The following is a 26,162-nucleotide window of genomic DNA, read 5'->3' on the forward strand; positions in this document are numbered from 1 at the left end:
TGAGAAACCGGCTCGAGATACACTTGTTGTTATATTCCATGGAATGCTCTTAACATCCCGATAGCAATGAATATCTGAAATGCTTTGACAAAAAATCCATTATGAAATCTCATCCGTGGAAGCCGTGGCGCTGTAAAAAGCTCGACCAATCATCTAAGCCGGCTAAAGTAACTGGATGGCCTACCTGCCTGTCAGCCTTCCATCTGGGCACAAACTTATCTCGTGCCCTCATTGGTCATGTGCGCGTTCGTGTGTGTTGGAGGAGGGAAGGAAGGAAGGAAGGGGCAGATTTCTTCCGGCTGTGTATTTTCAAATTCTAGCGCACTCGAGCTGCTTTCTCCAAAATGACCTACCCCACCTTTAAATGGTCAATCCAGGTTTAAGTCTGAGCAACAACATGTGGACTAAAGAAGACTATACACACAGGACGGACAGAATAAATAACGTCTGGTGAACAAAAGAGGTGTTTTCTCGGAATAACAACTGTGATATTGCTGCTGAGACTCGGCGAAAATACAACGGGATTCAAATCCAATTCGACTATAAGTCCTTCCTTTTTCGTATCCAGCGGGGGAATGAAATGAAAGCACAACATGGTAACATGAACTACCTTTCAAGTACACACATCTCTTATTCTGTTACACAAACCTCAAACAAAACACATGTTGCTACAGTGTGTGTGTGTGTACACTGAAGTGCATTATGTCAACAACTTTCCCATAATTAGGTTATTTAAAAGCAATCATATTAAGTTGAACCTATTTAAATGATTGTTTTCAGCTAACCTAATACAGTTATGTGGAGTTTGTTGACATAATACATTTAATTAAAATCAACGCTTTAGTTTTATCAGTGTGGAGGACGGAGAGTAAATGATAAAAAGGAACCACTAGTTTTTTTTAACAGGAGCCTGAGGAGCTCACAGAGGGAATAGAAAGCAACCACAGGTTCACGTAGGCAACCAGACAGGTTTTCAATTTTTTTAAATTATAACACAGCAACCAATTCAGTTGAAGCTGATACACTTTCCCAAAAAGCTTTCCTCATAGCGATACAGCGGTGGATGCTGCAGGAGTTTGGCTGTTCACTGGAGGATTTTCTCCCGAGTTTCCGGCAGCTTCAGGGCGACCAAACCTCCGCAGACGAGCGAAGCGAAGGCCAAGAAGATCGGGACTATCTTCGTGATGCCGATGAATTTGGCGAAGATGAAGCTGGCGAGGATGGCGGCAAACTTACAGATCCCGTTCAGGATACCGAACGCCGTCCCTCTGCAGAGACACAGAGCAATATTACCGAGTGCCAGAGATGGCAAAAGTACACACATCCTTTACTCAAGTCAAAGTAAAGAGGCTTTGAAATGTACTTCAGTAAAAAGTACCCATAACTAGCAGCTGTTTTAAAGAGTACCTGACCTCCCTTTATATGAATAGAACTATAATGTCATTGTTAGCTAATGAATGTTTCCATGCTGAACAACGGCAACATGACAACGTTTCCATTGGTCCCTCTTCTTTAGAGAAGACCAGGAAATGATGGATACACGGATCGTGTTCAAATCAATAGGCACGCAATGACTCTAAAGAATAATGATCACGCATCAAACACACATTCAAACTAAAGGAACCAGCTGTTTGGAAAATGAGAGAAGTAGAAAGTACAGGTATTTGAGTTCAACATGTAAGAAGTAGAAAGTACAGGTATTTGGGTTCAACATGTAAGAAGTAGAAAGTTCAGGTATTTGAGTTCAACATGTAAGAAGTAGAAAGTACAGGTATTTGAGTTCAACATGTAAGAAGTAGAAAGTACAGGTATTTGAGTTCAACATGTAAGAAGTAGAAAGTACAGGTATTTGAGTTCAACATGTAAGAAGTAGAAAGTACAGGTATTTGAGTTCAACATGTAAGAAGTAGAAAGTACAGGTATTTGTGTTCAACATGTGAGAAGTAGAAAGTACAGGTATTTGAGTTCAACATGTAAGAAGTAGAAAGTACAGGTATTTGTGTTCAACATGTAAGAAGTAGAAAGTACAGGTATTTGAGTTCAACATGTGAGAAGTAGAAAGTACAGGTATTTGAGTTCAACATGTAAGAAGTAGAAAGTACAGGTATTTGTGTTCAACATGTAAGAAGTAGAAAGTACAGGTATTTGTGTTCAAAATGTAAGAAGTAAAAGTAAAAAGTCGTCAGAAAAATAAGTAATGGAGTAAAGTACTGATAGCAGAAACATGTACTTAAGAACAGTAACGAAGTATTTGTACTCCACTACTTCCCACCTCTGCCGAGTGCTGATTTCAACATGTTTTCACAGTGCAAGTCATTATTTCCCTCCTTGGTGAGAAAGATTCAGACTCATGAATATAAAAAGATTATATTGCAAGAAAGGAAAAGTTCTAGGTGTGCTGGACGAAATGAATAAGCGCCTCGTATCAGATGACCTGTTGTCTTTGTACAGTTGAATGAGATTTTCTTTTAAATTCTCAGCCAGGAGAAAGGGCAACGTTTCCCTGGATCTTTGGTGCAAGAGGGTTGGGCCATAGAAAAAGAAGTAGAAGTGACATTAAACTATTTGCCGTGTTGTTTGGTTGTCAATGCATACTCTTCATACTCCTGAAACAACGCTAACTTGTATCGGTCATAACCAGCCACATGGCTTCAGATGTTAAACGGTTGTTGTTCCTTTTTACGGTTGTTTCCTGTTTTTAGGTCACAGTTTATTATTTTTTACAAGCATTTATCTCTATTTTGACATGATTGCTTATATTTGTTCTGCTCTTATTCTATCTCTTTATGAAGCATCATGACTTTGAAAACTTTTTACAAACCATTCTCTTGTTAGCTGTACACGAATCACTGGTTTAGCTAACAGTTCAATATCACTCTTGAACACATTTAAAACAACCTCAGTTGACCAAGGGAACAAAAACAATATATAATAATTAGGGCCGGGACTTTAACGCGTTAATTAAGATTAATTAATTACACAAAAATTAACGCATTTTAATCGCACTTATTTTTGCACCGCGGAACGTTTCTCACTGGATGAGTTTCAGGCGTACCGATTATACTGGAGCACCAACTAACGTTCATGACTTCAGACAACAACAAACCACAGTGAACAACAGTGGGAAATGTTGTTTTAAAAAACGGACGGATGGAAGCGTCGATAAGAGCACGGTTGTGTGCAAATTATGCAAAAAGGAATTCGCATATCACCGCAGCACACCAAGCCTCAAGTATCACCTCAATGCAAAACATATAGCAGCTAGCGTGGAAGCTAGCGTGGACGTTAGCCTCTTTTATCGCGTTCACACCAAAAAGAGCCGGTACTAAAATTAGTTCATGAGAACCTTTTTACCCCCACGAAAGTCCCTGCTAGAGAGCAGAGAGCTGCTAGAGAGCAGGGACTTTCGTACGGCTCTCTTGTGAGAAAAGAGCTATATTTCTGATTGGCTGGGCGGATTGCAAACCACGCCCCGTAAAACTCCCAAAAAGTTTTGTGAAGCCGCCATTTTATTATCCTCGCATTAGCATTATTAGCATTAGCATTATCCCAGCGCAGAAACGCAGAGAGACTAACTTATGGCAACACAAAATAAAACATGGGAGCGGTGGAGATGAGGAGGTGTCGGCGTTCTGGCGATTTACTCGGAAGGCTGCTGGGACTCCCAGCAGCTTCTACTGAAGCCAGTCCCCAACTCCGGGGACTTCCGGCCGGGGACTTTGGGCGGCAGTATACGCCGTGAAGTGGTTTGCGGCCTGCCAGTAAACCCAAAGCAGAAGAAGAAGAAGTGACGTCAGCGGCTTCATTTGCCTAATCCTCCCCCAGGTTCAAAGAGTTCTCATGAACTAAATTCTCATGAACCTTTGTGGGAAAAGTACTGCGGTGTGAATGCGCCTAATGGTATACTAAAATCCATGCGAAAAAAATTGCTTCTCACTGTTCTTAGGTCAAATATTTATATGTGATTAAAAATGCGATTAATTTCGATTAATTCATTACAAAGCCTCTAATTAATTAGATTAATTTTTTTAATCGAGTCCCGGCCCTAAAAATAATACAATAGTAGTAAGATAATAAAACAATAATTAAAAACAAGATAACAACATATAGAAATGTCTAAATGTCATGTTCAACTAGCATTAAGATTGAGATTGAGCTAACAGTTAATTAGCAGAAACACTTAGGGAAGTTGTAGAGACAATATTGGAGAAGATTGGACTGGATCTCTGGATCTAATGATGTTCGATACATAACGGTTTTTGCACTAAATACTGTAAATATTTACATTAATTATGTGACCATCCATGTTTCCTGTAATTATTGAATTGCTCTTTTTACCGCACTGTTAGTGTACAGTTGTATTATTTTTGTGCTGCTGTGTTTATTGTATTTTTGTAACTTTGGCACAACAATTTCCTTCGGGATGAATAAAGTCTTATCTTATCTTATATGTTCCCGTTGGGATAGTTGTACTTTACCTTTTGGCGGAGGGGTAGAGCTCCACAGAAATGACCTGTAAGCCGTTCCAGGCCGCCACGCTGGTGCCGTAGAAGAGACACTGCCAACATATTACCGCTCCTTGACTGAAACTCAGCAGCAGCAAGAAAGTACAGGCGGCCGACGCCAACATAGAACCACCTGGAAACACAGATTCAGATTTTTGTCAAAAACAACACTTAAAAAACCCTCTAAAATGCTGCAGGATTTAGCTCTGAAACCTGGAAATGTGATAGCACTTTAGCACGTTCTGTTCCCCCATCTGGACGTTTGTTTGTTGTTGTCAGCCTGAAATAAGGTCTGTGGTTAACACAAGCTACTACTTAAAGTTTGTCAGTAAATACCCCACTGTTGAATTTAAAAACGGAGTGAAAAAGTGTCTAAATGAGACGACTAAACGTCATCACGTCCAACATCAGCCGCCTTTAGCTTAGCGGTGGTGACGTGAGGTCATGTAACCGTGCTGTAGTGCCTTTATAGCCCAACATTAGCCGCCTTTAGCTTAGCGGTGGTGACGTGAAGTCATGTGACCGTGCTGTAGTTCCTTTATAGCACAACATTAGCCGCCTTTAGCTTAGCGGTGGTGACGTGAAGTCATGTGACCGTGCTGTAGTGCCTTTATAGCCCAACATTAGCCGCCTTTAGCTTAGCGGTGGTGACGTGAAGTCATGTGACCGTGCTGTAGTTCCTTTATAGCCCAACATTAGCCGCCTTTAGCTTAGCGGTGGTGACGTGAAGTCATGTGACCGTGCTGTAGTTCCTTTATAGCCCAACATTAGCTTCCTTTAGCTTAGCGGTGGTGACGTGAAGTCATGTGACCGTGCTGTAGTTCCTTTATAGCCCAACATTAGCCGCCTTTAGCTTAGCGGTGGTGACGTGAAGTCATGTGACCGTGCTGTAGTTCCTTTATAGCCCAACATTAGCCACATTTAGCTTAGCGGTGGTGACGTGAAGTCATGTGACCGTGCTGTAGTTCCTTTATAGCCCAACATTAGCCACATTTAGCTTAGCGGTGGTGACGTGAAGTCATGTGACCGTGCTGTAGTTCCTTTATAGCCCAACATTAGCTTTTTACTTCAATAATCATAAAGTGGTGTTAATATGTGGAGATTATCCGGTTTAACAGAAAGTTTAAGCGTCATAAATGTTCGACACAGAGTTTATATTCTGAAATGTTCCAAAATCCAATGTAAAAATCCCTTGCTTGCGATGCTAACTATAATGTGTTTCTTCCACATGATGATCTCACCTATAATTCGTATCCTTCCTATCTTGTCCATGAACAAAGCAGAGAGGATGTTCCCCGGTAAGACGGCCAGACTCCCCAGGAAGCTGACCATATATATTACGATGTCGTTTTCCTCCAGGAAGTTCAGGTGGCAGCCTTTCTTCGGGTGGAGGAAGGTGGTGTTCTCCATCTTGCAGTCTTTAAACTTCTCCTCCCAGAGGTCTGCAGAGAACACAGGGATATTAAAGGATAAACATTTTTGATTTACATTGTAAACTAATTATTGTAACTCTTAGAGCTGCATGATTAACATATTTGCAAAGTATTAATACTTTTTATTTAATTTCTCATTTATGGCAGCATTAAAGTTTCAAACTATATATTTTTTTTTATTTGAACTAAATCAACATTTCTGGCTGAAGCTGAGAGCAGCAAAGTTACTGAAATATTTTGTAACAAACTATCATCATAATATCCAGATTTATTTATCTCGCAACCGTGAGTTAAACTTTTTTTTTAAATAAAATACATCCAATGAATTGTGGATATTTACCATTAACACATCAAAGCTATTTGTTTTGTTTCTCTAATATAAAATCAAACCAAACAAAGATCCCACAAAATGAATATTTTTCCATCCATTACCTTCAGTTAACTGTTTATTTTGTCTTTTATAAGTACATTTATTGAGCCATAAACTTTAAGAAATCCACGTAAAGTAAAAGTCATATTAAAATGTTTTTACTAATTCTGCATGGTACCTGTGTTATAGAAGACGGTGTTTTTGATGGTGCAGTTCTCAAAGAAGGTGTTGGTGGACCTGACATCCTCAAAGTAGCAGTTTTCAAACAGAGAATCCTCGAACTTCACAGACTTAATCTCAATGTTTGCAAACCTGAATGAAAGGAAAAGGAATCTCATCAAACATAAACCTAATGTGCAGGGGCGGTTCTAGGGGGGGGGCTTAACCGGGGCCAGTGACCCCGTAACACTGACCAGGGAACCCCCTGTGGCCCCCCTCCAAAAAAAAGGTTACAATATTACGATTTATTGGAACTAAATAAAATCAGAGACCCGGATGTACAGTGGAGATTAAACTGTCCATTACCTTATAATAGCAAATACTGTTTATGTTTTTTAATTAAATTGTAACTTAAATGTACTGAAACAAATACCTCTACAAAAACAAATACCAATTACTGTATTTTATGTTTATTTTACACAATTACTTTATACTGTCTTTGTCTTTTTAACCCGCTTTTATTGTGCCCTTCTCATGAAATAACTGACCCCACCCAGCCTGGCCCCCCCAGTAAAATTGGTCAAGAGCCGCCACTGCTAAAGTGACTTTAAAGATCTCCTATTATACAATTTTTAGGCATATATAGGTCTCAGATATATAAAAAAACATGTCTTTGATGTGTTTTGCTAGAAAACACCAAACAGATCACCCATTCTAGCCTCATGCCTCATACTCCTCTATTTAAAATGCTGATTTAGCTTTTTAAAAAAAATAATAATAGGGGGTGGAGCCAATGCCTGCTCAGAATTCTACCGGCAGATTCCCAGCTAAATGCTGCCGTGATTAAACGACATATCATGTTCCAAACCACATCAAGGATTATTTCTGAAACAGTATGGAGCTCAAACTCTTTCTCTCTCTCAGGTTTATCACAAGGTGAGTTCCTTTTTATTTTCTGCTTTTTTACACATGCTCTCTCCAGTAGAGGTTAGCTCTGAGTGTTAGCGATGCTAATGTAAACAAAGACCATATTACGTCTAAAACACGTCAGGCATTGTTTTTGATAGCAAAGTTTCTGATAGGGCCGTGGGTCTAAAGCCCGCCCACATTTCAGATATTACGTCATATCGGACGCCAATCTGGATCATCTCCGTTGTAGTCCCGTTTTTAAAAGATTTGGGTACGGAGGAAAAGAGAGAGGGTTTTATTTTCTGACACTTCGTGAGTTCCCTGACACACCGGGGACACATAGTTATGTAGAAAAGACATCACAAAGTGCATTTTGCATGATAGGAGACCTTTAAAGGGCAAATGTAATATGAATATATGCAGTATGTTAGGGACGGAGAGTAGGAAACGTACTTGTCGTGGATGTACTCGCCCTCGCGGTGGATCTGGTTGACTAAAGAGAAGTTGAAGTGGAAGCGTTCGACTCGTTCTCGGTGAAACACTCGGACCTTGGACTCGTACTCTTCGTACTGCATGTATTTGATCATATCAGGAAACCACACTCCCAGCCCGTGGTAGCTGAAGCACAGAGAAACATAAACAAACTAAATAACCTTCATATATACACTTTTACACTTCTATACTTAAGCAAAATAAACAAAAACAATATTAAAATCTAGATATTATCAAGTGAGAAAACCTCTTTTTGTGATTTGGACATTTTACATTTCCAGTGACTAGTATAAGAATATCCACCCATATACTTAAAATACATGATTCGAATGAATATCCACCAGTAGGGATGTAAAAGTATTATATTAGGATATTTATGCCTTAAATCTCAACGATATAGTGCATATTATATTATATTATATATGTAGTATCATGGTATATAAGGGTATGAAAATGTACGGTTATCATGCGGTGCTCATTTGCTCAGTATTTCTTATAACTGACTCATAACTTGGATTTTAAGTTGAAGGTACACATGTTGTAAGGTCCTAGCCAGCAAGTTCATTTTTTGTCATCATTCTGATATTCCTGTTTTATTTTGTTTCTCACCTCTCCTCTCATTTCAGTGTCACCACTTCCTTCCTGTGATTGAACCCCACCTGTGTAACCATCCCTAATTAGTCTCACCTGTGTCCCGTTATCATCCCCCCCATCTGTATTTAGTCTGTGTTCACATTCCCCTCAGTGCCAGTTCATCTTTGTTCTTTCCAGCAGTACTTTCTTTCTAGTATTTAGTTTCCACGTGTACCTGACCCTGTTCCGGCCTCGCCTGTTTTGGTTTCCTTCCTGAGTGACCTACCGTGTACCGAACCTTTGCTTGTATAGACCTTCTTTGTAACCGAAGCCTCTGTCCCTAAGTCGTGCTATTGAGTCCTCTACTTGTGTTCACTCAGTCGTTACACTTGTGGATTATTCAAAGTCATATGACGTGTTTTAAAGAGCTACCTGAAGGCCAGGCAGAACCAGACGATGAGCAGGAAGAGGCCCTGCAGCCGGAGCTCAGCGGCAGAGAGCGACATGATGTTAGCCATCACCTGAAACACACACACAGGTAGATAAGGTCTGCAGAACTACACATGCAGTTTAAGTCATGCAGTCATAACATGATAAAAGACCTACACTTGTAATGATTCTGTTTGACTTTCTATTGGGTACCAGTCCCTGACAAAATTGTCAAGACTTCCTTTTAACACATTGGATAACGGTTTTTCAAATGATGCTCAAATATAATTACACTATTTGTGTAATATTGTGAGGTGTGCATTTACATGTGTCTGTGGTCAAAATAAGAGTCTAATCCCAGAACTAAATGATACAGATTTAGTGGTATCCATCCCAAATGCTTCCTGGGAAAAGGTTCAAATGAGGGCGCAACCACATACCAGGATAATATTTACATAGATGAGATCACATGTGTTATGTCGATACAAGTAAGTGCTATAATGTATGAAGTGCAGACCTGCTGCAGCATGGTCATGTGACGGACGGTCCAGCGCTGGAAAGCCGTCCCCGTGTCGCTCTGGATCTCGATGAAATCGTCCTCCTCAGTCTGTGGAGTCTTGATGTTGGTCGCCTTCACCAAAAAGAGAGGAGTTTGGATATGAACACAGTGATAACCTCCCGGTATGTCGACATACATGCTTATATTATTCTATCTCTTTGTGAAGCTTTCATTTCAGTCCAACACGATAAATAATACGTCATTGTGAGATAAAGTCGAGCATTTGAACTTTATATATGAACTATTTTAGATTAAGAAATTAGAGTTTTGGAAAAATAAATAGTCTTTTACTATCATGTGACCGAGAGAGAGGGAACGTCATGTGACCGAGAGAGAGAGGGAACGTCATGTGACCGAGAGAGAGAGGGAACGTCATGTGACCGAGAGAGAGAGGGAACGTCATGTGACCGAGAGAGAGAGGGAACGTCATGTGACCGAGAGAGAGAGGGAACGTCATGTGACCGAGAGAGAGAGCGAACGTCATGTGACCGAGAGAGAGAGGGAACGTCATGTGACCGAGAGAGAGAGGGAACGCCATGTGACCGAGAGAGAGAGGGAACGTCATGTGACCGAGAGAGAGGGAACGTCATGTGACCGAGAGAGAGGGAACGTCATGTGACCGAGAGAGAGGGAACGTCATGTGACCGAGAGAGGGAACGTCATGTGACCGAGAGAGAGGGAACGTCATGTGACCGAGAGAGAGGGAACGTCATGTGACCGAGAGAGAGGGAACGTCATGTGACCGAGAGAGAGGAAACACGTTTCATGCCAACCTCTTTCATTTATAATGCTATTATTGGGTACCAGTCCCTACAAATATCTTCGAGACATTGAATAACAGTAGATTGAAGCTTTGATTGCTTTTAAATTGTCTATTGTTTTTTACTTGCACTTGTTTTATGGTGTGTGAGCTGAGCTGTGTGATACTTGTGTTTATTTTACAGAACTTTGGTATGGAGGTTTTAAAGTTCTTTATAAATAACGGTGTATTGTAACAAAAGAACAAATCATTAAATATATAGATTTTAAACCGATTTAATGAAAATCTGAAAAGGTAAATAAATCTATTAAAAGTCTTACCGTGAAAACTCTCTCTGGTTCCCCCTTTGCCTTCCAGTTGGTGTCGTGAACTCGCCTGAGAACCATCCACGCTTCATCATGTCGAGCAGCCTGAAACACAAACAAATAAACACGTTTTTATTTAGCTTTGGAGGTCGAAGAAGTACTCAGATCTTGTTCTTGACTAAAGTAGAAGAATTCAGATCTTGTTCCTGAGTAATAGTAGAAGTACTCAGATCTTGTACTTGACTAAAGTAGAAGTACACAGGTCTTGTACTTGAGTAAAAGTAGAAGTACTCAGATATTGTGCTTGAGTAAAAGTAGAAGTACTCAGATCAGGTACTTGAGTAAAAGTAGAAGTACTCAGATCTTGTACTAGAGTAAAAGTAGAAGTACTCAGATCTTGTACTTGAGTAAAAGTAGAAGTACTCAGATCTTGTACTTGAGTCAAAGTAGAAGTACTCAGATCTTGTACTTGAGTCAAAGTAGAAGTACTCAGATCTTGTACTTGAGTCAAAGTAGAAGTACTCAGATTACATTACATTACATTGCATTTAGCTGACGCTTTTATCCAAAGCGACAATGCTACAATAAGTGCGTTCGACCAACAAAATACAAACTTGAAGAAAACAGAATCATAAAGTACATCAGGTTTCATAGAGCAAAAACATTTCAAGTGCTACTCAACTGGCTTTAGGTAAGCCAGTCCTTTATTAGTATAAAAGTGCTTTGTTAATAGTTCTATCGCTCGAAGTGGAGTCGAATGAGATGAGTTTTCAGTTTGCGCCGGAAGATGTGCAAGCTATCTGCTGTCCTGATGTCAATGGGGAGCTCATTCCACCATCTTGGAGCCAGGATAGCAAACCCACGTGTTTTCGCCGAGGGGAACTTGGGTCCCCCTCGCAGCGAGGGTGCAGCGAGTCGTTTGGCTGATGCAGAGCGTAGTGCACGCGCTGGGGTGTACGGTTTAACCATGTCCTGGATGTACGAAGGGCCAGATCCATTCGCAGCATGGTAAGCAAGTACCAGTGTCTTGAAGTGGATTCTAGCAGTTACCGGAAGCCAGTGAAGGGAGCGGAGGAGCGGAGTGGTGTGGGAAAATTTAGGAAGGTTGAAGACCAGACGAGCCGCTGCATTCTGGATGAGCTGCAGAGGTCGGATGGCACATGCAGGTAGACCAGAGGGAGTTGCAGTAGTCTAGGCGTGAGGTGACGAGAGCCTGGACCAGAACCTGCGTCGCTTTCTGAGTCAGCTGGGGACGTATCTTCCTGATGTTGTAAAGCATGTATCTGCGGCAACGGGTTGTAGCAGCGATGTTTGCAGTGAAGGACAGGTTGTTATCTAGGGTCACACCCAGATTCCTTGCAGTCTGAGTCGGGGAAACAACAGAGGTGCCGATGTTGATTGTTAGGTCAAGAGTGGGACAATCTTTTCCCGGGAGGAAGAGCAGCTCAGTCTTGTCAAGGTTGAGCTTGAGGTGGTGAGCGGACATCCACTGAGAGATGTCAGCTAGACAAGCAGAGATGCGTGCGACGACCTGGGTCTCTGAGCGGGGGAAGGACAGAATTAATTGGGTGTCGTCAGCGTAGCAGTGGTAAGAAAAACCATGCGGGCTAATGACTGATCCGAGCGAGTTTGTGTACAGGGAGAAGAGGAGGGGACCAAGAACAGAGCCCTGAGGGACCCCTGTAGTTAATTGACAAGGGTCGGACTCAGACCCTCTCCAAGTCACCCTGTAGGTACGGTCTTTCAGGTATGAGGTGAGGAGGGAAAGAGCAGAGCCTGAAACTCCAAGTTTTTGGAGAGTGCGAAGGAGGATCTGATGATTCACCGTGTCGATCTTGTACTTGAGTAAAAGTAGAAGTACTCAGATCTTGTACTTGAGTGAAAGTAGAAGTACTCAGATCTTGTACTTGAGTAAAAGTAGAAGTACTCAGATCTTGTACTTGAGTAAAAGTAGAAGTACCAGAGTGTAGGAATACTCTGTTACAGTAAAAGTCCTGCATTCAAAATGTTCCTCAAGTGAAAGTATAAAAGTATTCTCATCAAAATATAGTGAAAGTAGCGACAGTGAAAGTAGTCGTTGTGCAGATTGGTCCATTTCAGAATAATATATATGATATGTTTTATAATGATTGATCATGAAAGTGTTCTCAAAGCTGGTCAAGGTGCAGCTAGTTTGAATGGCTTTGTATACTGCAGGGTAGCTGGTGGATTTACTCCAGGTGGAACTAAAGTCTGATTCAACACTTGATTATATTTCACATCATTCATCCACATCTGTGAAGTAACTGAAGGTATTAAATACATGTAGTGGAGTAAAAGTACACCATGTACCTCTGAACTGTACTGGAGTCGAATTACACAGTAGCATAAAATGGAAATACTCAAGTAAAGTAACAGTATGTCAAATTGTACTTAAGTAAATGTACTGAGTTACTTCCCACCTCAGCTGTTCTTCCCAAAAGCACTAAAACCAGTTGAGTTGTTCCCATGAGGTCTGCTGCCTCTTATCAGATGGGGAAATGTGTGATCATTCTGGTGTGTGTGTGTGTGTGTGTGTGTGTGTGTGTGTGTGTGTGTGTGTGTGTGTGTGTGTGTGTGTGTGTGTGTGTGTGTGTGTGAGAACATGTTGGAGCAGTCACATACAAACACAATACCACATGTGGTCAGAGGTCTTTGTCCTGGAGGAGAAACGTTGGGTGGGTGGTGGCGCCTTAGCAGCCTGTCGCTAACTTAGCACAGCAGTGGCATGTTGCTGAGGATGACTCAGCATAACCAATGTTTAACACTCATATATAGTCTAGTTGCCACCATGGTGAACCCCGGAAATGTTGAGTACCCCAAGATTCTCACAATTAGCATAAATTGTGGGCAATAGTTGAAAATGGCTTGGTCGATTTCAACAATTGTGGAGTGGTTTTGGGGATCATTGAGGATGCTGAATCCATTTCTGACGTTTTAAGGATCAGAAATTTCCATATTATTACCAGAAAGTAGCAATATTTGTCCTCTCGGTGGACTGATTTTTACTACCATGAGCAGTGTTGCAACCATTGGATATAGAGAGCACAAGATGGAAATTATTGTGCTATTATGACAACTTTTCTTCCAAAAAATAGGCAATCTGTCCAATTAAAATGATCCAGAATCCACTAAAATCTCAAAATAGACGCAACATTTATAAAAAGTAGTCCAAAAATATGGCAATTTTCTGGTTAAAACTGCCACTACGGATCCTGAAAATATCAGAAACTGACATAATCTTAAATAACCCCCCAAACTACTTGTCCAAATCGGCCAAGCCACATCCAAACTATTGTCCACATACTGTAGGCTATAGTGGTAATTAATGCTAATTAACGCAACTTGTGCTAATAGTGCATATTGCCCAACATATGCAAGATATAATCCGGCAGTTTCTATGAGCTGGGGACCCGTACTATACATTTCTAACATAAAACGTTGGTACTCAACATTTCTGGGTTCACAACAAGACTCTGAGCCGTCAACTAGACTTACAGCATAATGCATATTAGGATAGAAACGCTACGTGTTATTGTGTTCGATGTTAATCTTGCTTTCAGTGTTTTTATGTTTTGCAGAAAATAAAACCACTTGTTATTTGAATTAATTTGGAGACATTGGCTCTGACCTCCAGGAGGAAACGAGGGCTCTCCGGCATGAAGATGACTCCGATGAGAGCAGCCAACGCAGGGAAGAGACACACGAAGATGAATAATCTCCAACTGTGGATCTGGATCTCTGTCCCGATGGCGAATCCCCAACCTGGGAAACAATCAGGAGAAGAGTCTGTTAGAGAGGCCCTATTCTGCTTCTTGGGGTTTTCCCTTTCCTGTAGTTTGTTCGTTTTTGTGCATGTTAGAAGTAATGGGCTTTGAAATGTACTTCAGTAAAAAGTACCCATAACTAGCAGCTGTCTTAAAGAGTACCTGACCTCCCTTTATATTAATAGAACAATAATGTCATTGTTAGCTAATGAATGTTTCCATGCTGAACAACGGCAACATGACAACGTTTCCATTGGTCCCTCTTCTTTAGAGAAGACCAGGAAATGATGGATACACGGATCGTGTTCAAATCAATAGGCACGCAATGACTCTAAAGAATAATGATCACGCACCAAACACACATTCAGACTAAAGGAACCAGCTGTTTGGGAAATGAGAGAAGTAGAAAGTACAAGTATTTGAGTTCAACATGTAAGAAGTAGAAAGTACAGGTATTTGAGTTCAACATGTAAGAAGTAGAAAGTACAGGTATTTGAGTTCAACATGTAAGAAGTAGAAAGTACAAGTATTTGTGTTCAACATGTGAGAAGTAGAAAGTACAAGTATTTGAGTTCAACATGTGAGAAGTAGAAAGTACAGGTATTTGAGTTCAACATGTGAGAAGTAGAAAGTACAGGTATTTGAGTTCAACATGTGAGAAGTAGAAAGTACAAGTATTTGAGTTCAACATGTGAGAAGTAGAAAGTACAGGTATTTGAGTTCAACATGTAAGAAGTAGAAAGTACAGGTATTTGAGTTCAACATGTGAGAAGTAGAAAGTACAGGTATTTGTGTTCAACATGTGAGAAGTAGAAAGTACAGGTATTTGTGTTCAACATGTGAGAAGTAGAAAGTACAAGTATTTGAGTTCAACATGTAAGAAGTAGAAAGTACAAGTATTTGAGTTCAACATGTAAGAAGTAGAAAGTACAGGTATTTGAGTTCAACATGTGAGAAGTAGAAAGTACAGGTATTTGTGTTCAACATGTAAGAAGTAGAAAGTACAGGTATTTGTGTTCAACATGTAAGAAGTAGAAAGTACAAGTATTTGAGTTCAACATGTAAGAAGTAGAAAGTACAGGTATTTGAGTTCAACATGTAAGAAGTAGAAAGTACAGGTATTTGAGTTCAACATGTGAGAAGTAGAAAGTACAGGTATTTGAGTTCAACATGTGAGAAGTAGAAAGTACAGGTATTTGAGTTCAACATGTGAGAAGTAGAAAGTACAGGTATTTGTGTTCAACATGTAAGAAGTAGAAAGTACAGGTATTTGAGTTCAACATGTAAGAAGTAGAAAGTACAGGTATTTGGGTTCAACATGTGAGAAGTAGAAAGTACAGGTATTTGTGTTCAACATGTAAGAAGTAGAAAGTTCAGGTATTTGGGTTCAACATGTAAGAAGTAGAAAGTACAGGTATTTGAGTTCAACATGTAAGAAGTAGAAAGTTCAGGTATTTGGGTTCAACATGTAAGAAGTAGAAAGTACAGGTATTTGAGTTCAACATGTAAGAAGTAGAAAGTACAGGTATTTGGGTTCAACATGTGAGAAGTAGAAAGTACAGGTATTTGTGTTCAACATGTAAGAAGTAGAAAGTTCAGGTATTTGGGTTCAACATGTAAGAAGTAGAAAGTACAGGTATTTGAGTTCAACATGTAAGAAGTAGAAAGTACAGGTATTTGTGTTCAACATGTAAGAAGTAGAAAGTTCAGGTATTTGGGTTCAACATGTGAGAAGTAGAAAGTACAGGTATTTGTGTTCAACATGTAAGAAGTAGAAAGTTCAGGTATTTGGGTTCAACATGTAAGAAGTAGAAAGTACAGGTATTTGTGTTCAACATGTAAGAAGTAGAAAGTTCAGGTATTTGTGTTCAACATGTAAGAAGTAGAAAGTACAGGTATTTGAGTTCAACATGTACGAAGTAGAAAGTACAGGTATTTGTGTTCAACATGTAAGAAGTAGAAAGTACAGGTATTTGTGTTCAACATGTAAGAAGTAGAAAGTTCAGGTATTTGTGTTCAACATGTAAGAAGTAGAAAGTACAGGTATTTGAGTTCAAAATGTACGAAGTAGAAAGTGCAGGTAGTTGTGTTCAACATGTAAGAAGTAGAAAGTTCAGGTATTTGTGTTCAACATGTAAGAAGTAGAAAGTACAGGTATTTGTGTTCAACATGTAAGAAGTAGAAAGTACAGGTATTTGTGTTCAACATGTAAGAAGTAGAAAGTACAAGTATTTGAGTTCAACATGTAAGAAGTAGAAAGTACAGGTATTTGAGTTCAACATGTGAGAAGTAGAAAGTACAGGTATTTGAGTTCAACATGTGAGAAGTAGAAAGTACAGGTATTTGTGTTCAACATGTAAGAAGTAGAAAGTACAGGTATTTGAGTTCAACATGTAAGAAGTAGAAAGTACAGGTATTTGGGTTCAACATGTGAGAAGTAGAAAGTACAGGTATTTGTGTTCAACATGTAAGAAGTAGAAAGTTCAGGTATTTGGGTTCAACATGTAAGAAGTAGAAAGTACAGGTATTTGAGTTCAACATGTAAGAAGTAGAAAGTTCAGGTATTTGGGTTCAACATGTAAGAAGTAGAAAGTACAGGTATTTGTGTTCAAAGTGTAAGAAGTAGAAAGTACAGGTATTTGTGTTCAACATGTAAGAAGTAGAAAGTTCAGGTATTTGGGTTCAACATGTAAGAAGTAGAAAGTACAGGTATTTGAGTTCAACATGTAAGAAGTAGAAAGTACAGGTATTTGTGTTCAACATGTAAGAAGTAGAAAGTTCAGGTATTTGGGTTCAACATGTGAGAAGTAGAAAGTACAGGTATTTGTGTTCAACATGTAAGAAGTAGAAAGTACAGGTATTTGAGTTCAACATGTAAGAAGTAGAAAGTACAGGTATTTGTGTTCAACATGTAAGAAGTAGAAAGTTCAGGTATTTGGGTTCAACATGTGAGAAGTAGAAAGTACAGGTATTTGTGTTCAACATGTAAGAAGTAGAAAGTTCAGGTATTTGGGTTCAACATGTAAGAAGTAGAAAGTACAGGTATTTGTGTTCAACATGTAAGAAGTAGAAAGTTCAGGTATTTGTGTTCAACATGTAAGAAGTAGAAAGTACAGGTATTTGAGTTCAACATGTACGAAGTAGAAAGTACAGGTATTTGTGTTCAACATGTAAGAAGTAGAAAGTACAGGTATTTGTGTTCAACATGTAAGAAGTAGAAAGTACAGGTATTTGTGTTCAACATGTAAGAAGTAGAAAGTTCAGGTATTTGTGTTCAACATGTAAGAAGTAGAAAGTACAGGTATTTGAGTTCAAAATGTACGAAGTAGAAAGTGCAGGTAGTTGTGTTCAACATGTAAGAAGTAGAAAGTACAGGTATTTGGGTTCAACATGTAAGAAGTAGAAAGTACAGGTATTTGAGTTCAAAATGTACGAAGTAGAAAGTGCAGGTAGTTGTGTTCAACATGTAAGAAGTAGAAAGTACAGGTAGTTGTGTTCAACATGTAAGAAGTAGAAAGTACAGGTATTTGGGTTCAACATGTAAGAAGTAGAAAGTACAGGTATTTGAGTTCAAAATGTACGAAGTAGAAAGTACAGGTATTTGAGTTCAAAATGTACGAAGTAGAAAGTACAGGTATTTGAGTTCAAAATGTAAGAAGTAGAAAGTACAGGTATTTGGGTTCAACATGTAAGAAGTAGAAAGTACAGGTATTTGAGTTCAAAATGTAAGAAGTAGAAAGTACAGGTATTTGAGTTCAAAATGTACGAAGTAGAAAGTGCAGGTAGTTGTGTTCAACATGTAAGAAGTAGAAAGTACAGGTATTTGGGTTCAACATGTAAGAAGTAGAAAGTACAGGTATTTGAGTTCAAAATGTACGAAGTAGAAAATACAGGTATTTGAGTTCAAAATGTACGAAGTAGAAAGTACAGGTATTTGGGTTCAACATGTAAGAAGTAGAAAGTACAGGTATTTGAGTTCAAAATGTACGAAGTAGAAAGTACAGGTATTTGTGTTCAACATGTAAGAAGTAGAAAGTACAGGTATTTGAGTTCAACATGTAAGAAGTAGAAAGTACAGGTATTTGTGTTCAACATGTAAGAAGTAGAAAGTACAGGTATTTGGGTTCAAAGTGTACGAAGTAGAAAGTGCAGGTATTTGTGTTCAACATGTAAGAAGTAGAAAGTGCAGGTATTTGTGTTCAAAGTGTAAGAAGTAGAAAGTACAGGTATTTGAGTTCAACATGTAAGAAGTAGAAAGTACAGGTATTTGGGTTCAAAGTGTAAGAAGTAGAAAGTACAGGTATTTGTGTTCAACATGTAAGAAGTAGAAAGTACAGGTATTTGGGTTCAAAGTGTAAGAAGTAGAAAGTACAGGTATTTGTGTTCAAAGTGTAAGAAGTAGAAAGTACAGGTATTTGAGTTCAACATGTAAGAAGTAGAAAGTACAGGTATTTGTGTTCAACATGTAAGAAGTAGAAAGTACAGGTATTTGAGTTCAACATGTAAGAAGTAGAAAGTACAGGTATTTGGGTTCAAAGTGTAAGAAGTAGAAAGTACAGGTATTTGAGTTCAACATGTAAGAAGTAGAAAGTACAGGTATTTGAGTTCAACATGTAAGAAGTAGAAAGTACAGGTATTTGAGTTCAACATGTAAGAAGTAGAAAGTACAGGTATTTGAGTTCAACATGTAAGAAGTAGAAAGTACAGGTATTTGAGTTCAACATGTAAGAAGTAGAAAGTACAGGTATTTGTGTTCAACATGTAAGAAGTAGAAAGTACAGGTATTTGAGTTCAACATGTAAGAAGTAGAAAGTACAGGTATTTGTGTTCAACATGTAAGAAGTAGAAAGTACAGGTATTTGGGTTCAACATGTAAGAAGTAGAAAGTTCAGGTATTTGAGTTCAAAATGTACGAAGTAGAAAGTGCAGGTATTTGTGTTCAACATGTAAGAAGTAGAAAGTACAGGTATTTGTGTTCAACATGTAAGAAGTAGAAAGTACAGGTATTTGAGTTCAACATGTAAGAAGTAGAAAGTACAGGTATTTGAGTTCAACATGTAAGAAGTAGAAAGTACAGGTATTTGTGTTCAACATGTAAGAAGTAGAAAGTACAGGTATTTGTGTTCAACATGTAAGAAGTAGAAAGTACAGGTATTTGTGTTCAACATGTAAGAAGTAGAAAGTACAGGTATTTGTGTTCAACATGTAAGAAGTAGAAAGTACAGGTATTTGGGTTCAACATGTAAGAAGTAGAAAGTACAGGTATTTGAGTTCAACATGTAAGAAGTAGAAAGTACAGGTATTTGTGTTCAACATGTAAGAAGTAGAAAGTACAGGTATTTGGGTTCAACATGTAAGAAGTAGAAAGTACAGGTATTTGAGTTCAACATGTAAGAAGTAGAAAGTACAGGTATTTGGGTTCAAAGTGTAAGAAGTAGAAAGTACAGGTATTTGTGTTCAACATGTAAGAAGTAGAAAGTACAGGTATTTGAGTTCAACATGTAAGAAGTAGAAAGTACAGGTATTTGGGTTCAACATGTACGAAGTAGAAAGTACAGGTATTTGGGTTCAACATGTAAGAAGTAGAAAGTACAGGTATTTGGGTTCAACATGTAGGAAGTAGAAAGTTAAAAGTCGTCAGAAGAATAAGTAGTGGAGTAAAGTACTGATACCAGAAAAATGTACAAAGTATTTGTACTCCACTACTTCCCACCTCTGTTTAATAGTGTGTGTGTGTGTGTGGTGTGCGTGTGCGTGTGTGTGTGTGTGTGTGTGTGTGTATGTGTGTGTGCGTGTGTGTGTGTGTGTGTGTGTGTATGTGTGTGTGTGTGTGTGTGTGTGTGTGTGTGTGTGTGTGCGTGTGTGTGTGTGTGTGTGTGTGTATGTGTATGTGTGTGTGTGTTACCGTAGTGTGGGATGATTCCCCAGGCGGTGAAAGAGGCGTAAAGCCCCCCCAACATCCAGAACATGCAGAGCCAGCTCAGATGTTCTCCACGTTTATCCATCTGCAGGAACTCAGTGAAGTAGGTGTAAACGATCGGGATGGAGCCGCCAATTCTGGGGAGGACACGCAAATATAAATCTCTAAAACAACACTTGATCGTTGGAGGATTTAGTGGATCATTTCCTGTGGTGTCGGGCATTTGAATAAAGGTGCATAAAGAAGGAACTATGTCAAACATTATTTGTAGTCACTGTTGGGTTCATAAACATATTTGGGTCATTTTAGGATGATATCTTATCGTTTGTTTTAGTTAATAATAATAATAATAATACATTGCATTTCAAAGCGCTTTTCCAGGTGCTCAAAGACGCTTTACAGTGGTGATAAAACATGATAAAATAGAATTTAAAAGTTATTAAAACAATATAAAATAACACTTAAAAGTTATTAAAACAGCAATACAGCATAATTCACAGATTAAAAGCCAGTCTGAAGAGGTGTGTTTTGGTCAGTGTTTTGAAAGTGGGGGGGTCAGTGCAGTCTCTGATGTGTTGTGGGAGGGAGTTCCAGAGGGTGGGGGCAGCGATGGAGAAGGCTCTATCCCCCCAGGTTCGGAGCTTGGTTTTCTTGGGGATAGAGAGGAGGTTCGCTTCTGATGAGCGAAGGCTGGGGAAGGGGTGTAGTGGTGGATCAGGTCGGAGAGGTAGGGGGGAGCCTGGTTATTGAGAGCTTTGTGTGTTAGCAGAAGGATTTTGAAGTGTATTCGTTGACGAACAGGGAGCCAGTGCAGGTTTTGAAGGACGGGGGTGATGTGGTCTCTGGAGCGGGTGTGGGTGAGGAGGCGGGCAGCGCAGTTCTGGATGTATTGTAGTTTATTTAGTTGTAGCTTAGACCCTACATTGCATTCCTTTGTATGGCCGATGCACGTTTGTTACTTCTGATTGAATGTGCATTGTGTGCTTTGTTATTGTTCAAATACATCATTTCTCAACATGTATTGGACCTGAACTCCTGACCCAGCTTTCTTTTTTACAGATAGTGCGTTTAAAAAATGATAGGGACACATTCTGCTGTTTGCAAAGCTCACCAGTGTAAAGGACGCCTGTGGGAAACACGACTGCATGTATTAATGCTGTCATTGTTCTGTTGACTTCACCTGGAAGTTTTACCTTCTGTTCTAAAACAGCACTTCTCACTACTCCTCATATCTAGCTATACAGAAAATACGGCTGCTATCCAAGAGGGAAATCAAATGATGTTTAACTTCAAAACAATCATAGTGCTCCCTGTGTTTAGTGAAGAAACACGGGGACAGTTAATCAAGGGCCTCAGACGACTTGTTATTCTTTGGCTCAGCAAAAACATAAATGTTGCATGTCTAGGTACACTCAGGCTGTTATCATTATCAAAGTGTGACAGCGGCATCAATCTGTGCACAGCGACGGTTTCACCCCGAGGTGTTCGAGACAGCAGGAAGTCCGCAATAAAAAGCTCACATGAAAAACAAGAGCATTGTTCACTAATTGGTGCGATAATGAACAGAGTAAACACACACACATCTCCTGTTGTGAGGCATATGTAAATGTGATTTATATTTGAAGGAAAACTGATTGATTCACCGTCATTATTCAGTGCACTGTTATTTTGTATTGTTGTGCTTTTATCTTAATGTGTGTATACATGTGTCTGTTGATTGTGTATATATAGGATATACATATCTTACACATATTTTTATATATATTTGTGTTTTTGTATTCAGGATTGTGGGGAACGGTATTTCGATCTCTCTGTCTGCACACACAAACTGAAAGATTGACAATAAAGTTGACTTTCATTACTCATCAAACTTTAAATGTCAGGCGTCTTATTCCGGAACAAATATCATTAAAAATGCGAATACGGGGATTTGCTTTTCCCGTCAAACTAAAGGATCAATTATGGAAAATGACAGTTATTATAAAATCAACTCTGGTGGTAAAGGTAGATGTGCTTTTCCCGTCAAAATGTGACAAACTAAAAGGATACATTATGGAAAAGGTCAGTTGTTATAACAAAAACTCAACACAACACAATTAGCATAGGTTGATGGCTCGACCGATTTGGACCATTTTGAAGATGTTTTGGGGGTAAGTGAATCCATTTTCTGACATTTTCAGGATCCTAACGGCCCCTACACACGGCGGCGTGCGTTGTCGCTTGCCGGCGGGAGGGCTGAAACTCAACCAACAACCAGTCACAGGAATCTCCCGCCCCAGACACACAACCACGCGGTTTGATTGGCTAGAGCTTGTACTGGCATATTACATGTTACTTGTTAGACGCTTTTTATCCAAAGCGACTTACATACTCAATACTGTGGGCAATCCCCACAGGAGCAATTAGGGGTGAAGTGTCCCAGAGACACAACGACATGCTGACTGCAGTGGGGTTTGAACCTGTGCTCCCCGGATCCGAACACCAACGCACTAGGCCACTACGCCACACGCCTCCCACTCCCATATGATTCGATTGGCTGACGCTTCCGTCGAGGCGTCAAAAGTAGAACATTGCTCTACTTTTGCAGCGAGCACCGCGAGAGAAGCTACGCTTTGCTCCCACAATGCAGTTCGGCGAATCGCGACGTCATCCCATTCAAAGTGAATGGGCAGAAGCGTTGAAGCGGCACGCCGCCGTGTGTAGGGGCCGTAAGTGGCAGTTTTAACCAGAAAATAAGATAAGATAGAGCTTTATTGTCTCCCTTAGGAGAAATGTGTCTTGGGCATCGAGATAATACATAAAACATTCAGGTCAATCAGTCATAGATACAGAACAGAGATCACATATCACATGGCAAAGAAACAAACAAGAAACATACAGGTACAGAACTTTCCCTATTGCACACACATGGTCCTATTTGTGCTCCCGGTGGACTGATTTTTATATTCATGTAAAATGTGCCCTCTCACCCGAAGCCGGAGCAGATCCTGAAGAAGAGGAAGAAGCCGTAGCCCTGCGCGAAGCAGGAGAGGAAGGAGAAGACCAGGTCGATGCTCAGGACGTAGATCAGACACTTCCTCCTGCCCATCTTATCACTCAGACCCCCCCACACCAAAGCCCCCACCATCATCGCCACGTACACCAGCAGACCTGCAAGAAAACACACAAACCTCATTATAGGAGGAATTTGACATTTTACACTCAAAGGACAAGTTACATTTTTACTCCAATCGGAAAAAATAGGCCATTGTTGGTCGAAGCACTGCACGTACTTCACTTAAGTTAAAGTAAAGATACTATGGACTTAAAGGGGCTCTATTATGTTGATGTTCAGGTGTATATCAGTATGTAGTGTCTCTACTTTAAAGAGTCCTCTCCTGCTGATGTTCAGGTGTATATCAGTATGTAGTGTCTCTACTTTAAAGAGTCCCTCTCCTGCTGATGTTCAGGTGTATATCAGTATGTAGTGTCTCTACTTTAAAGAGTCCTCTCCTGCTGATGTTCAGGTGTATATCAGTATGTAGTGTCTCTACTTTAAAGAGTCCTCTCCTGCTGATGTTCATGGTGTATATCAGTATGTAGTGTCTCTACTTTAAAGAGTCCTCTCCTGCTGATGTTCAGGTGTATATCAGTATGTAGTGTCTCTACTTTAAAGAGTCCTCTCCTGCTGATGTTCAGGTGTATATCAGTATGTAGTGTCTCTACTTTAAAGAGTCCTCTCCTGCTGATGTTCAGGTGTATATCAGTATGTAGTGTCTCTACTTTAAAGAGTCCTCTCCTGCTGATGTTCAGGTGTATATCAGTATGTAGTGTCTCTACTTTAAAGAGTCCTCTCCTGCTGATGTTCAGGTGTATATCAGTATGTAGTGTCTCTACTTTAAAGAGTCCTCTCCTGCTGATGTTCAGGTGTATATCAGTATGTAGTGTCTCTACTTTAAAGAGTCCTCTCCTGCTGATGTTCAGGTGTATATCAGTATGTAGTGTCTCTACTTTAAAGAGTCCTCTCCTGCTGATGTTCAGGTGTATATCAGTATGTAGTGTCTCTACTTTAAAGAGTCCTCCTCCTGCTGATGTTCAGGTGTATATCAGTATGTAGTGTCTCTACTTTAAAGAGTCCTCTCCTGCTGATGTTCAGGTGTATATCAGTATGTAGTGTCTCTACTTTAAAGAGTCCTCTCCTACTGATGTTCAGGTGTATATCAGTATGTAGTGTCTCTACTTTAAAGAGTCCTCTCCTGCTGATGTTCAGGTGTATATCAGTATGTAGTGTCTCTACTTTAAAGAGTCCTCTCCTGCTGATGTTCAGGTGTATATCAGTATGTAGTGTCTCTACTTTAAAGAGTCCTCTCCTGCTGATGTTCAGGTGTATATCAGTATGTAGTGTCTCTACTTTAAAGAGTCCTCTCCTGCTGATGTTCAGGTGTATATCAGTATGTAGTGTCTCTACTTTAAAGAGTCCTCTCCTGCTGATGTTCAGGTGTATATCAGTATGTAGTGTCTCTACTTTAAAGAGTTCTCTCCTGCTGATGTTCAGGTGTATATCAGTATGTAGTGTCTCTACTTTAAAGAGTCCTCTCCTGCTGATGTTCAGGTGTATATCAGTATGTAGTGTCTCTACTTTAAAGAGTCATCTCCTGCTGATGTTCAGGTGTATATCAGTATGTAGTGTCTCTACTTTAAAGAGTCCTCGCCTGCTGATGTTCAGGTGTATATCAGTATATAGTGTCTCTTCTTTAAAGAGTCCTCTCCTGCTGATGTTCAGGTGTATATCAGTATGTAGTGTCTCTACTTTAAAGAGTCCTCTCCTGCTGATGTTCAGGTGTATATCAGTATGTAGTGTCTCTACTTTAAAGAGTCCTCTCCTGCTGATGTCCAGGTGTATATCAGTATGTAGTGTCTCTACTTTAAAGAGTCCTCTCCTGCTGATGTCCAGGTGTATATCAGTATGTAGTGTCTCTACTTTAAAGAGTCCTCGCCTGCTGATGTTCAGGTGTATATCAGTATATAGTGTCTCTTCTTTAAAGAGTCCTCTCCTGCTGATGTTCAGGTGTATATCAGTATGTAGTGTCTCTACTTTAAAGAGTCCTCTCCTGCTGATGTTCAGGTGTATATCAGTATGTAGTGTCTCTACTTTAAAGAGTCCTCTCCTGCTGATGTCCAGGTGTATATCAGTATGTAGTGTTTCTACTTTAAAGAGTCCTCTCCTGCTGATGTTCAGGTGTATATCAGTATGTAGTGTCTCTACTTTAAAGAGTCCTCTCCTGCTGATGTTCAGGTGTATATCAGTATGTAGTGTCTCTACTTTAAAGAGTCCTCTCCTGCTGATGTTCAGGTGTATATCAGTATGTAGTGTCTCTACTTTAAAGAGTCCTCTCCTGCTGATGTCCAGGTGTATATCAGTATGTAGTGTCTCTACTTTAAAGAGTCCTCTCCTGCTGATGTCCAGGTGTATATCAGTATGTAGTGTCTCTACTTTAAAGAGTCCTCTCCTGCTGATGTTCAGGTGTATATCAGTATGTAGTGTCTCTACTTTAAAGAGTCCTCTCCTGCTGATGTTCAGGTGTATATCAGTATGTAGTGTCTCTACTTTAAAGAGTCCTCTCCTGCTGATGTCCAGGTGTATATCAGTATGTAGTGTTTCTACTTTAAAGAGTCCTCTCCTGCTGATGTTCAGGTGTATATCAGTATGTAGTGTCTCTACTTTAAAGAGTCCTCTCCTGCTGATGTTCAGGTGTATATCAGTATGTAGTGTCTCTACTTTAAAGAGTCCTCTCCTGCTGATGTTCAGGTGTATATCAGTATGTAGTGTCTCTACTTTAAAGAGTCCTCTCCTGCTGATGTTCAGGTGTATATCAGTATGTAGTGTCTCTACTTTAAAGAGTCCTCTCCTGCTGATGTCCAGGTGTATATCAGTATGTAGTGTTTCTACTTTAAAGAGTCCTCTCCTGCTGATGTTCAGGTGT

General features: G+C 39.8%; 1 protein-coding gene across 1 annotated transcript in view; it reads right to left on the reverse strand.

The window, feature by feature from the left end:
* Nucleotides 1–248: 248 nt before the first annotated feature.
* The window catches only part of sv2ba (synaptic vesicle glycoprotein 2Ba), a 43,556-nt gene continuing 17,642 nt past the window's right edge, over nt 249–26,162 (reverse strand). The window contains exons 3-13 of the mRNA XM_034208719.1: nt 23,169–23,349; nt 20,185–20,336; nt 14,144–14,277; nt 10,510–10,599; nt 9,388–9,501; nt 8,874–8,962; nt 7,830–7,994; nt 6,487–6,620; nt 5,747–5,947; nt 4,479–4,638; nt 249–1,268 (exon numbers count right to left, since the gene is read on the reverse strand). Coding sequence (XP_034064610.1) covers nt 1,085–1,268; nt 4,479–4,638; nt 5,747–5,947; nt 6,487–6,620; nt 7,830–7,994; nt 8,874–8,962; nt 9,388–9,501; nt 10,510–10,599; nt 14,144–14,277; nt 20,185–20,336; nt 23,169–23,349 — 1,604 coding nt within the window. The 3' untranslated portion in view covers nt 249–1,084. The remainder of the gene's footprint in view (nt 1,269–4,478; nt 4,639–5,746; nt 5,948–6,486; nt 6,621–7,829; nt 7,995–8,873; nt 8,963–9,387; nt 9,502–10,509; nt 10,600–14,143; nt 14,278–20,184; nt 20,337–23,168; nt 23,350–26,162) is intronic.

This window comes from Gymnodraco acuticeps, unplaced genomic scaffold, assembly GCF_902827175.1.
Source record: "Gymnodraco acuticeps unplaced genomic scaffold, fGymAcu1.1, whole genome shotgun sequence".
In the NCBI taxonomy this organism is placed as follows: domain Eukaryota; kingdom Metazoa; phylum Chordata; class Actinopteri; order Perciformes; family Bathydraconidae; genus Gymnodraco; species Gymnodraco acuticeps.